We start from the raw sequence: 12054 nt of genomic DNA on the forward strand, positions 1-12054 counted from the left end.
ATAAATAGAAATACAATGTCATCTTCGCAGCTCATTATTTTTTCCAAACTTCCTGGTTTGAGGCATAATGTTGGCATATATAGAATAGAATCAGTACAAGCTGAGGTTGAATGTAAAAATGTATTTAGTAGCCGTGTATTATGATGTACATGCAAATACTGAATATTATACATAATTTGAATTGTTGATTAATAGTTGATCCATTTATATTACATTCATGTGCCTGTGTTAAAGTAACCAAAATCACTTTGTGCCTCTCCTCAGTAAATATTTCTGAAAACATGTACCAGAGGTTATTGCTACTATTTTGTAGCATCTACTGTTAGATATTATTTCTGGTGGTTCCTGGGCTTATTTTGGTTGTTTGTTGCTTGTGATTATTTGATTTTAGCTTTCTTTTGTAAGCTGCTGTGGATAAGAGCATTAGCTAAGTGACTAAAATTTAAATCCAAGTCATTGGATTGTGGTTAAGTTGCAGACGTTTATAGCTATAGTGTGCATAAGAGAGAGAGAGATAGCTGGAGGCTACTGAAGCTGACAGGCTGCTAGCTATTGACCCCGGGGGCAGGGGTGTTCTGAGCAAAGAAACACTGACAAGGAGAGGCGAGGACATCTTGCCTGCTCTGCATTTTACCTTCAGGTTGATCTTGTCACAAGGTGGATGGTCCCAGGAACAGAGGAGAAGTGCACAAACATAAACACACCTCAATATATATATACCGGGTGTCAATGTGCCTTGTCACAGACACTGCCACATGCAGGTATACACACATGCTGACACCCACAGTACACATGGTGTCCTGTGTTCAGGTACTGTACAGGGGCAGGCAGCATCCCTTGTTATGTATTCTCCTCTGGTCACAGCTGGACGTTGAAGTTAACATGAGGAGAGTACCCACCTGCAGCTCAGTGCTGCATGTCAGCAACTCTCACAACTGTTCACTGTTTCTGACTAGACCCCACCTATATGCTCAACATCCAATCATTAAGCTCTGCCTGCCCGAGATATGACGATCCCCATCACATCCAGGATCTCACCACAAAGCTCAACAGCCAATCTCTTGAATTCTGTCTGCCTGCGAGTGCCCACTAGTCGGTTATATTTCACTTTACAATCCAACAATCAGTTGTCGCCTCCCGACCGCAATGCATACCACAATCGAGCTATCCCTTTCTACTTATCTCGTTCACAAGATAGCCTTGTGCAACTCATAAATCTCAGTTCATTGTTCATATAACAGAGCCTGTATCGCTCTGCCCTTTATCTCTCTGTGCTCCTCCAGCCTCTGCCACCTTCTTCTTTGACCTCATCTTTCAAACAAATAAATCTGCTCCTCGGACAGCAGTCCTAATATGAGAAGCTGCGTAGATGTGTCGAGTTGACTTTCACCTTTTAAAAGATGCATTCAAAATGTCGTAGCTCTCTGACATTTACTGTGTGAATGTGTGTGTAGGTGCAACACAGCAGCAGCAAAGTGCAGGCCAGTGAGTTAGGAGCTGCGCAGCCTTGGACTCCATCACTCTAACATCTGTCCATCAGCACTCGCTTAATTTTTGCTCTCTCGCTCTCTGGTTTGTCCCCCCTCTATGTCCTTACCCCATGTGTGTTTATTAGATTACTAGGAGCACTCAGTACTGTCAGTCTACTGTTAATCCTTACGGGTTTTGCCTGCTAAGCCCCCCCCCACCCCTCCCTCCTGCCTGACACCTGGTAGATCTGGAGAGCGCTGTTCCAGGGTTTTGTTGTTACAGAACCCATTACCACACCATGATGTCAGCTCTCTGTCAGTGAACTCAGAGTACAGACTTGGATTGTAGCCTCAGATTTTCTTTATCCAAACATTATCCCTCATACTCCTTTTCTCTTTTTCTCTGCCCTCCCCTCCCCTACCCTCCCCTCCTCGCCTGGCTGACTGTGTGTCTGGGTTTCACTAGAGTTGGTCTGCTTTTAATTTGGAGCTCTGTTTGTTTTTGAATCCCCCATCTCATCTCCTGCCAACGCTCTGACTGACCGAGGAGTGTTTGCACACATTCAGCTTTCAGACCCTGAACTCTACATTGCACGTGTGTTTGTGTGTCCAATGGCACACGTTGCCGTCGGACACACTTCTTCGTCGCCATTATCCTGAGTGACAGCTCCTGTAATGACAGCAGCTGTATCAATTACTCTGATTACTGTTCTCATTACGCTGATGACTGCTGCTTTGAGAATGGGAGGGAAATCAACTCTGGGAGACACTGCAGAAAACTTGCCCACAACATGCAAGATTGAAAAATAGCGGGGTGGTAGGTAGGAGGACTGTTTCGGCTGTCTCTGCTATTTTTCCACCTCAATCACTTCACTCCACTCCTTTTCTCTCCACAGTGAAACCATCCAAGCCCAGGTGCTATGCCGAAGGCCCCTCACAGGAGGGCAAAGACATTGTGCTGAGGTGCATATCCAGTGAGGGCACCAACCCCCTGCAGTACAGCTGGGAGAGGACCAGTGACAACAAGCTGCTGCCCGCCTCCGCTGTGATGGGTAATGGACTCTTTCACAAACAAACAAGTAGAAAACTGATTTCAAGTCCTACACACAGGTCTTCTTTCTGTTTCACACTGCCATCTCTTCAATGATGTGTTCTTTGCCCTCACTATAGATCATGTGGGAGGCACCATTAATGTGCGGAACGCATCTGCCAGCGCATCTGGTACCTACCGCTGCACTGCCAGCAACCCTGTTGGCACTGAGGAATGTGTACTGTATCTCAAAGTGACACCTCGTGAGTATCCGGCCAACTTCATATCGGTGCACTTATCTGCATTCAGCCAGTTTGACATTTAGACCTGCTGCTCTGCTGTCTGACCACCTTCAAAAACTGTCAAATGTTCAATATCAAGTTAGAGCCCAGTCTTACTTTTGGAATACAAAAGCTTGTTGTACTCTAAACAGATACAATATGGTCCCCTTTCTTTCAAGTCAGTGTTTGTGCCTTTACCTTTTCTACCTTTAGGGAAAATCGATGTACTCCAAGTAACCAAAAGCTAACTGTAAAAAGTGGTATGATCAAATGGTAAACACTGAGACAAATCAGCTTAAATGTCAGGCTAAATTGGAACAAATATTTTACCTTATATTATCAGAAACTGCTTTGTATTGTTTGTTTTTTTGTTGTTTTCTTTATCGGAAGCATCTGGGATCTATTATGATGAGCCAGTTATGGTAAACTAACATTTCAGTGCAGCTAAAGTTCAGCTTTGTTCAGTTTCCTCAGCAAAAAAAATCAAAGATGAAGGTGACAGCAGTAAAGGTCATGCCAGTTAATCACAGCTAAACATAGAAAATTAATAGACTGTAGCAAGCCAAGTGTTTCAGATGATAGCAAGGTTAAATGAGAAGTTCACAAGTCTGTCTTAAAACAACAGTCAGGTGCCCATATAAACATTGAAGGAAGTTTTACTGGCTATAATAATTCATTAGTTCATACTGCTCCCTTCATAATTTGCTTTGTTAGTTTTATGTACTTATGCAAGTGATGAGAAACAAAATCCACACCCCTTCTTATGTGTAAAAATGTACTTAAAGGTTTATCTAAAGCTAATTTGAGGCTTCAGCAGTCTGCGTTGATCAAATCAAATGAATATCTTCCAAAGTTAGAGCCTTTTTAGTATAAAATTCCTCTTTTTTTCTTTTGGACAGCTGAAGCCTCAAATAAGCTTCAAATAAACATTTGAACACATTTTTTGCACAGAACAAGGACTGTGGAATTTATCCCCCATCACTTACATTGTAAGCACATTAGCAAATTCTGGCTCCTGTTATCTTTTAATGACTAGTATAAACAAGAGGAATAATTACAGCAAGAAGAATCTGCTCCAATATCCAAATGAGCACATGACTATTGTTTTAAGACAGACTTGAAAATTTGTGAACCTGTCCTTTAAACCATGGTTCCTTCCACGATTCTACCACCAGTGAAGTAAGAATAAGAGAAATAAAGTGTAAATTTGATTCACATGTGTGTTGTACAGGGCAGTGCGTCTACTGTTCAGTCTCTTTGAGTAGTAGAGGCTTTGGTACCACACACTGTGACGAAGCTGTCAAACTCAAGTGCTGAAGAACAACTTCTCTTACACCTTTCATTGTTTAGTCTTCTTATTGACCATTTTTACCATCTTGTTGGGCTACAGAATGTGCCAGAGGTACAGAGGTTCTTGCCTTGACTCTTTGACACTCCTCATTAATCCTGCCACTGTTTCAACCTAATCCTTAAGGGCCAGGTATACTCCAAAACAGACCATAGTTCTGTTCTAGTCACATTTGGTGTCTGCATATTGATGTGCAGATGATGAAATTTATGCAGAAAGTATAACTTGCACTTTACTGATTGGAGTATCTCTTGAGTGACATTGATGATTGTTGAACTTCTATTTTGAGGTATTTGCCTTAGTTATATTCAAGTAATTACTATCCAAATTGCATTTACCAAACCTTCCAATCCTTTTCTTCCTTGTGTTTTCCAGCCCCCAACACTGCAGGCATCATCGCAGGAGCCATAATTGCTGTACTACTGATCCTCATCATTATTGCCATCATCCTCTTCTGCTGTTGCCGTGCCCGTCACAGGAAGAAGTACGAGAAGGAAATCTGCAATGAGATAAGGTACACTCACTAAATCATTAATGGGATTTGGCTCACAGACATAGGATATAGGATATTTTGTATCATTGTGTAGTCTCCACTATATGAGGAATATGTCTCAGCTTGTATAATATTGGATAAAAATGAGAGGATAAAAAATGCCATAGGGTACATATGAGTGTTATTCTCAGGTCTCTATTTAATATGACCACCAGTCATCTCAGATACTCACACACATGCACACAAACATGCCTCCAACAGCTCCAACAACCATGAAAATGTTTTTTTTTTTTCTCCATCAGCGTTTTTCTTTTTTTACCCCTCCTCAAATAAACAGCTGTGGTAATCAGTTTGAAAGCTTTGTTTGCTCTGTGGATCCTGTGTCATGTCTGCTGCTGGCTGCCCCCCCTCCACTCCCCTCCAGAGCCACCTACCCCTCCCGCCATCCAACTCTCCATCCGGCCCACGGGCTCTGTACAACCCCTGGGCTTACTATCACTCTGCTGCGGACTGAATCTGTCTAAGACCACAATGTGACACTGCTCACGCTGTAGGACAAAGAGGATTAGACCACTGGTCCTGTCTCGTATACACAGACACACATATTCGCTGAAACACCACAGCATGAAGCTATGGACTACACAAGCTCTGGCCCCTCAGGCTCAGTTTGATCGAGCATTTAACTGGATTATTGCTGCTTATTAGTTGTTAATGTGGTGGCAGAGGGAGTAGAGGGCATAGCTGTATTTGGTTGCTGAGCTCAGTCTCTAAAGGCTATTACACAGTCAGTGTGGCTGCAGTGCAGACGCTGCCCCCAACCAATCAAACGGGCCAACTCCAATTATTTGTCCCTCTTTATTGAGTCAAATCATGTTTCGCTCTTGAAATGACTCCTGCAGACTCCTCCAGTATTCATTGTGTTCCTCACTGTGCAAGTCCCAGACTTTTATACTTGTGTACCATCAAACTTCATTATGGTTAATGGCACCTGAGAAGATCATTTTCCATATTCAATTTCTCCAACAGGACACTCATATGAGCTCATGAAAATGAGTTTACAGTCTTGTCTTAATGTCTAAATGTGTTGCTGTCTCTGTTTCCTCTCAGAGAGGACGTGCCTCCTCCTAAGAGTCGCGTTTCAACGGCACGCAGCTTCACCGTGGGCAGCCAGCGCTCCTCCCTGGGCTCTATGTCACCTTCCAACCTGCATGAGTACGCCCTGAAGCCCCAGTATGACAAGATTCCCTCATCAGAGGAGTTTGAGAGGCCTCCAAGCCACGCCCCTCTGCCCCCGCCCACCGCCGCCAGGATGGCGGGCCCCAACCTCAGCCGCATGGGGGGCATCCCCGTCATGATCCCTGCCCAGAACAGGGACGGCTCGATTGTCTAGCCTGTCCTCTTCTTACGAAGGGACTGTGCAACAAGGGGAGAGGACGGAGGAAGGGAGTAGGACACAAGCCAATGAAGATGGAGCGAGAGCTGGGATGGGCTGACTCGCCCGACTTTTAGCTCTTCATTATTTACAAATGGAAGTATACTTCTCTTATGAAGACCTGGCTCTGGTGTGGTGCTGAGAAGAGAAATTGAGTTGTACTGGAATCACAACAGAGCACATTAACTTTTTATCAAATACAAATAAAAAAACAAACTTTTATGAATTTTACTTCCTGGACTTTCTCACCGAAAAATGAATTAGTGTGGATATAAAGCAGAATGGTCAATATACAAATTATATTGTACATATTTGAATGCATGTTTTTTTTTTTTTTTTTTTTTAAACAAAGATGGCCCTTGCTGTAGAGATACTGTATGTTCAAAACGGATGCAGGCCCTTAATTGGCCAGCTGTATGCGTGCATGTATGTATAAAATTACAGCTGTATGTGTGTGTGAATGTATGTGAACAGGAGTTTGGGAAATGTATAGTTCATTTATCGTCTTTTAATGCTTACATAACAGTATGATCATTTGTCAGGCAATCCGGTCTTTTCTAGTTTCTTACAAGTTTTTAACTCCATAAATCTATTGTAAAAGTAAATGCTCTGTTCTTTGGAAAAATTAAGACCAACTTGACGTAAAACCCCAGATTTGAATTAATCTGATAACAATCCTCTGACTATTAGAATTGGAAAAATGCCTATTTAGGTCAGCCATTTGCTACTGAACCTGCTGTTTGAATTGTCCAGTCCGTGTTTGGCTGGGGGGCTGAAGGGGACAGGATTGGCTGGGGGTGAGGGGGAGGTTCAGGCCACTACATCTTGTGATTGGGTGGATTATTGCTTCTTGACCAAGCTTAAAAAACAATAAAAGACCAGTCTCCATCCCCCCATCCCTCCTCCAGAGATCTTAAAGGAGGTAGCATAGAGGGAAATAACAGGGGCAGCTGGACCACGAGGTTCACTGAGCAATCTGCTTTGATTGTGTTTGACTGTCAACAGGCCCCTAACCCCTGTGACCAGCAGAACATCTATCACCTCCCCAAACACACACACACACACACACACACACACACACACACATCTTATTAGCAGGACAAGAGCACCCAGTCTTAATTTCTCATCTATAGTAGCGGTCACCCCCCTCAGCGGTCTGGCATATGTAATCCTCCTTATTTGCAGTTGCATTACAAGGGAGCCAATATCTTGATTAACCTTCTCTCTGTAGTCAATATGAAAGCCGTCATGGCTTCTGTAGCGTTAATTGGACTTTTTAATGAAGGATGTAACACGTGCGTACATGAAGAAAGCACACACTAAGAGAAACAAATGTGAAGAGCCTTTTAGAAACGCTGTTGCTCTGTGGCAACTTTATACCCGCCTGCTTCGGTTGAGTTCATTTTGCAGTTTGTTGGTGCTGGATAATATAAATGTTGGTTCAGTCAGTCAGTCAGTGTAAGTCGCCATTGGCCTGTTCTTGCAGTTTAGCCAGGAATTCATACTTTGAGAAAGTGGAGAAGAACATTTTCTGTGTTATTTGACTCGTAAACCCTGCCCCATTCTTTTATTGTATAGAAAAATGTTTGGAATCTCAACATCTCATCTTGTCTGCTACTTTACAAGAAAAACAGTATGATTACTTGGGAGTGGGCAAATTCTGTTCTTTTTGCTCCGACGCCTTATTCTGTTCCTTATTTTTAGCCTTACACACCTCCGATAACTCCACCTCTGCACAGCCCTCACAGCTGGATTCTTATGACTTCTATTGTGCCTTGTAGTCCCAGTTGAGTTGTGTCATAGCACGCCCGCCGATGTGCGCTGTGCTATGTGCAGTAGCATTATTCTGACTGGCAGCCACTAGAACAATATCAGTACACAGTGAGCCTATTGATTGTTTTCTGTTGCCTCGATCAGGGCAAATGTAGGATTTCCCACACCCACTCACCTCACTCACCCCCCCGTAGCTTCACTAAACCTTTATCACTGTCTTAAAGCTTTTAATTTTGTATTCCAAAACATGAGCTCATGTTTTTTTTAACTGTATTTAAACTTCAGTAATTGATGTGCTTTTCTTTTTTTTTCTTTTTTTAAAGAAAATAACATAAATGGTTCTGGCTGTATGTATAAATATCCTGTTGAAGTAACCCTATCTAATCACAACACAGTCGAATGATATAAAGATGATGTTTGTATGTATATGTGATACTCTGCTGTGCTGTGCTTGGCAAATCTATAACTCAAACAGAAGAGGAGGGGCAACGTGGGTCTCGTCAGTAGTTATAAATGCTCCTGGTACAGTTGGGAATATCTGGCTTTATGTGTGTGTGTGTGAGTGTGTGAATGTGAGCGTGTGTGTGCTGTACAATCTAAGAGGAGGTGACAGTTGTAGAAACATTTTGGCTCTTGTGCTTCTTGGCAAATTTGATGTCGCACCTATTTTCTTATTACCAAGGAAAGCGAGACCAGATAAATAAATTACATCTGTCAGTTCCTCTTAAAACCTGTAAGTGTGTGTGTGTGTGTGTAAGTGTGTGTGTAAGGGTACTGTACACGAGGGTAGTTGGGCCCCTGTAGAATTCTAGTTAGATGTTCACCTGCTGACAAACTGTACAGAGCTTGTAGGGAGATGGTCCTGTCACTGTCCCTCTACATGCTCAGAACATTAATGACAACTACTACTAACAATATTAACTGTAGCTTTGAAATCAGCATACTAATATTATATGAAGATCTCCTTTGAGGTTTGCACACCGTGTGAAAACCAATTTTCTTTTTGTGTGTATTTTTTGTGCTGTATTTTTGAATAATAAAAGTCCATGAAAAAAAAAACAGCCTGCCATGTTTGTTTATTTGTTTGTATACAGAAGCAGTGGAAGCTGTTGACTTGAGCATGAAAAAAAAAAAACCTCATTTCTCTCCTCCTCTGTGGCGCCTTTCTCTCTGGGGACTCGGCCTCCTGCCGATTTTTGACTGTGATTAATTTTAATCAGCCGGTGAATTCCACCCTTTACACCAGGTGAGGTGACTTTCTAACCACTTAATGACTGTAATTAATCAATGAAGCAGGCAGGCACAATCCGATGCCTGCCATTCAGCTCCAGCAATAAACATGCATAGGTTTGTGACCTGACTGACCTACCAGCCATCCACTCATCCTGTAGGCCTCTTATTGACTCATTGTCATTCGCCTGCTGTACTGTATTCTCTCTGGCATCGTGGCTATTTGTTTCAACATTTGCTCAACTTTTTTTTTCAATTACAGCCAATTTCCTCCCTTAGTTAATGTGGTGGGTAATTACTTTAATTGCAAGCCAGCACTAATCAAAGTTGTACAAAATTAGCTTTCTAATTAAGGATGCTGAATGATGGGAAATGCCTAGTTAATGACTCAGGGACAAACCATGCAAGTGTTAGTGTTATAGCTTTCTATTCTGACCACTGCACTGTCACCCTCATCACACTCTTTTATACACTTAACAACATGCTGGTGATCTTGACATGTGGATAGATCGATAGCTGATTATTAGCCAATAGCTCCACTGTGTGCAGGCCGTTGACAGGAAGTCAATAAAAAGACTAAAGCACTTAGTAGCAGTGCTAAGCGGACGTCCATTGCTATAATTGGATGTCAGTAATAGATAGGGCCCCAGAGCATTGATCTGTGGCTAGTCGAAGTCACTCATGGATCCTAATGGCTCTGTAGCAGCTCTGCACATCAGGGGTTCTCCTATGTGCCGGGCTGGTTCAACTGCAGTGATACCAGCCAATCTCAGCCGCACTTTAAATGGATGTGGTGGGATATAATGGCATTTTTATGGCTGTGCATTCAAAACATTCATTAAAAGGACATTAGTGATGTGTGCTGCTGCACGTGTGCAGATTAGATTTATGGACTAAACGCTGTTCTCTCATTGAATTAATGTACAATGAGTCATACATCATCCCTCAGTGTCCTCCAGCCCAATATCCATTTGTGACATATTTTTTTCTACCTCATGTCCTCATTCACAGAGATGAGGGGAGAGAGTGGTATGCTAAGCACCTGGGGATTTGTGCCTGCCTCCCACTTCCCCAGCTCCCTCCCTTGTGCCCGGGTAAGGTATTAATTGTTTGCACAGATCAAGGAGGCTGGTATGACAAAAAAATCTCATTGGTTCTCCAGGAGGGTTTCCTTGGCAACCTTATCTGGTTGTACACAGTCTAAGCCAGCTGCTAGAAGGATGATTTATCTTGTAAAGCGTGATTCGCTCTCTGCTAACAAAAGAGGCCTCTAAAAGCATGGGTCTCATCAAAGTCGCTCTCCTCCAGTGTGACGTCTGCTGTCACAGACGTTAAGCTTTCTGCCATTTTTAGAAACCTCAGTCAGGTTCGGAGAGGGTTGCGGGGGGAATTCTGGGTAGGATAGAGGAATATGCATATGCATGAAGAGTGAGCTCCATGAGTTCCTTTGGCACAGCAGTACATTAACATTTTTGCTCTGTGCTCTTAGCACTTTGGATGTAAAATAACAGATTATGATGTGAATGTAAGCTTTTACAGCCACATTGGGTGAATGACTGGGGAGTTACAGCCATTTGTGGACATGCTTGTTCTTTGGTCTCAGTAGTATTTAGATGGATACAGGTTACATTTAAGTATAGAATCAGGATTGTACTTTGCAGAGTAACTACCAGAAGTGTAAAAAAGGGAACCCTTAAACCTGCAGTGCGGAACTCTTACATATATATGAATGTCCATGACATTCAAGCCCTTGCCAAATGAGTTCACACAATGCTGATTAAACCTATCACTGTCAGATAAATGTCTCTGTATTTCACAGTATACTGGAGATTTTAATCTGGTGTCAGGTTTGACATTCCCACACTGGCCGGATGAATCCACCAGAGACTTCCACCTGGTCGAGCCAGCTAACTTCCTGTTAGCTATTTGCTAACTTGAATGCAGATAAAATAATTTAATTGTGCAGCTCTTCTAGACTTTCCAAATGTTATCAGACTGAATGGATCAAATTCTCTTAATGAAACGAGTCATTTTATGGGGGTTGTGTGATGCTGAAAACAATTTATCCACCATTTTACAGCCGCAACAGTAGCGACGGAGTAGGCTACGATGGAGTCTATAACATAAGCACGTGTCAACAGTGTTTTTGTAATTACTCTCACTGCCAGAAGGGGGAGATAAAAATCTCGTACTCCAGCTTTAATTTGAATTTTTATGATCATTACATTAATATGACATAAGAAGGATGTCAGGGGTAATTAAGTTGCATAAAGATGCCTGTAGTTCTTCTAACAAAGCAACCAGTCTGTCTGAGAATATCCTCAAATGAAAGCTGACAGTCTGAACTTTAAACGCACAGTCATTGTGCCATGTCAAATGAAAAGAACTCGGAAAAGGAGGCACAACATCAGTGTGTCACCATGCAAACACTCACGGCACTCAACCGTATGTCGCCTTGAACAACCTGCATGTAGTGGCTGGTCATGGCGGAGGATATTCTGCAGATAGGGAGTTGGGTCCAAACTGGAGCCAATCATCCCACTCTGTCTGCTACGCCTGCAGACAGCCCAGATTTCTCATGAGGCTTTGTCCAGCTGCTGCACACTCATTTGTCAGTCTTCCTCATCTCCCAGTCTGGGAGGAGGAGAGCGCTGGTACACCATCCTAACAGCCTCTCCTGTCTTCCCATTTGGTCGATATGGAGTCATCTGTTAAGGGCCGACCCTTTACGCCCGTTGCATCTCAGCATCGACTTGGGTCACTATTTCGACCCCATGCTGCTCACATTCTGATGACTAATATGTGACTTTTGATGAATGACCTTCCCCTCTGCGCTCTAGGGAGAACTGGAGAGCAGTGCTGGTTGCATGCTGAGATTATGCTCAGTCCAAGAACATCATGTTATTTCAAGATCCCCCCCCCCCTCTCTCTGGGGAGAAAGGGGCTTGTCTTGTGAGCTTCATGGATCAGTGAGGTGACGCTTATCAGCGGATGTGAC

At 42.9% G+C, this 12054-nt stretch overlaps 1 protein-coding gene across 1 annotated transcript in view; it reads left to right on the forward strand.

Annotated features, from left to right (window-relative positions):
• The window catches only part of cxadr (CXADR Ig-like cell adhesion molecule), a 39239-nt gene extending 30382 nt beyond the window's left edge, over positions 1–8857 (forward strand). The window contains exons 4-7 of the mRNA XM_044369954.1: positions 2366–2521; positions 2640–2762; positions 4504–4642; positions 5729–8857. Coding sequence (XP_044225889.1) covers positions 2366–2521; positions 2640–2762; positions 4504–4642; positions 5729–6011 — 701 coding nt within the window. The 3' untranslated portion in view covers positions 6012–8857. The remainder of the gene's footprint in view (positions 1–2365; positions 2522–2639; positions 2763–4503; positions 4643–5728) is intronic.
• The last annotated feature ends 3197 nt before the right edge of the window (positions 8858–12054 follow it).

The sequence above is a fragment of the Thunnus albacares genome, chromosome 13, assembly GCF_914725855.1.
Source record: "Thunnus albacares chromosome 13, fThuAlb1.1, whole genome shotgun sequence".
Lineage (NCBI taxonomy): Eukaryota > Metazoa > Chordata > Actinopteri > Scombriformes > Scombridae > Thunnus > Thunnus albacares.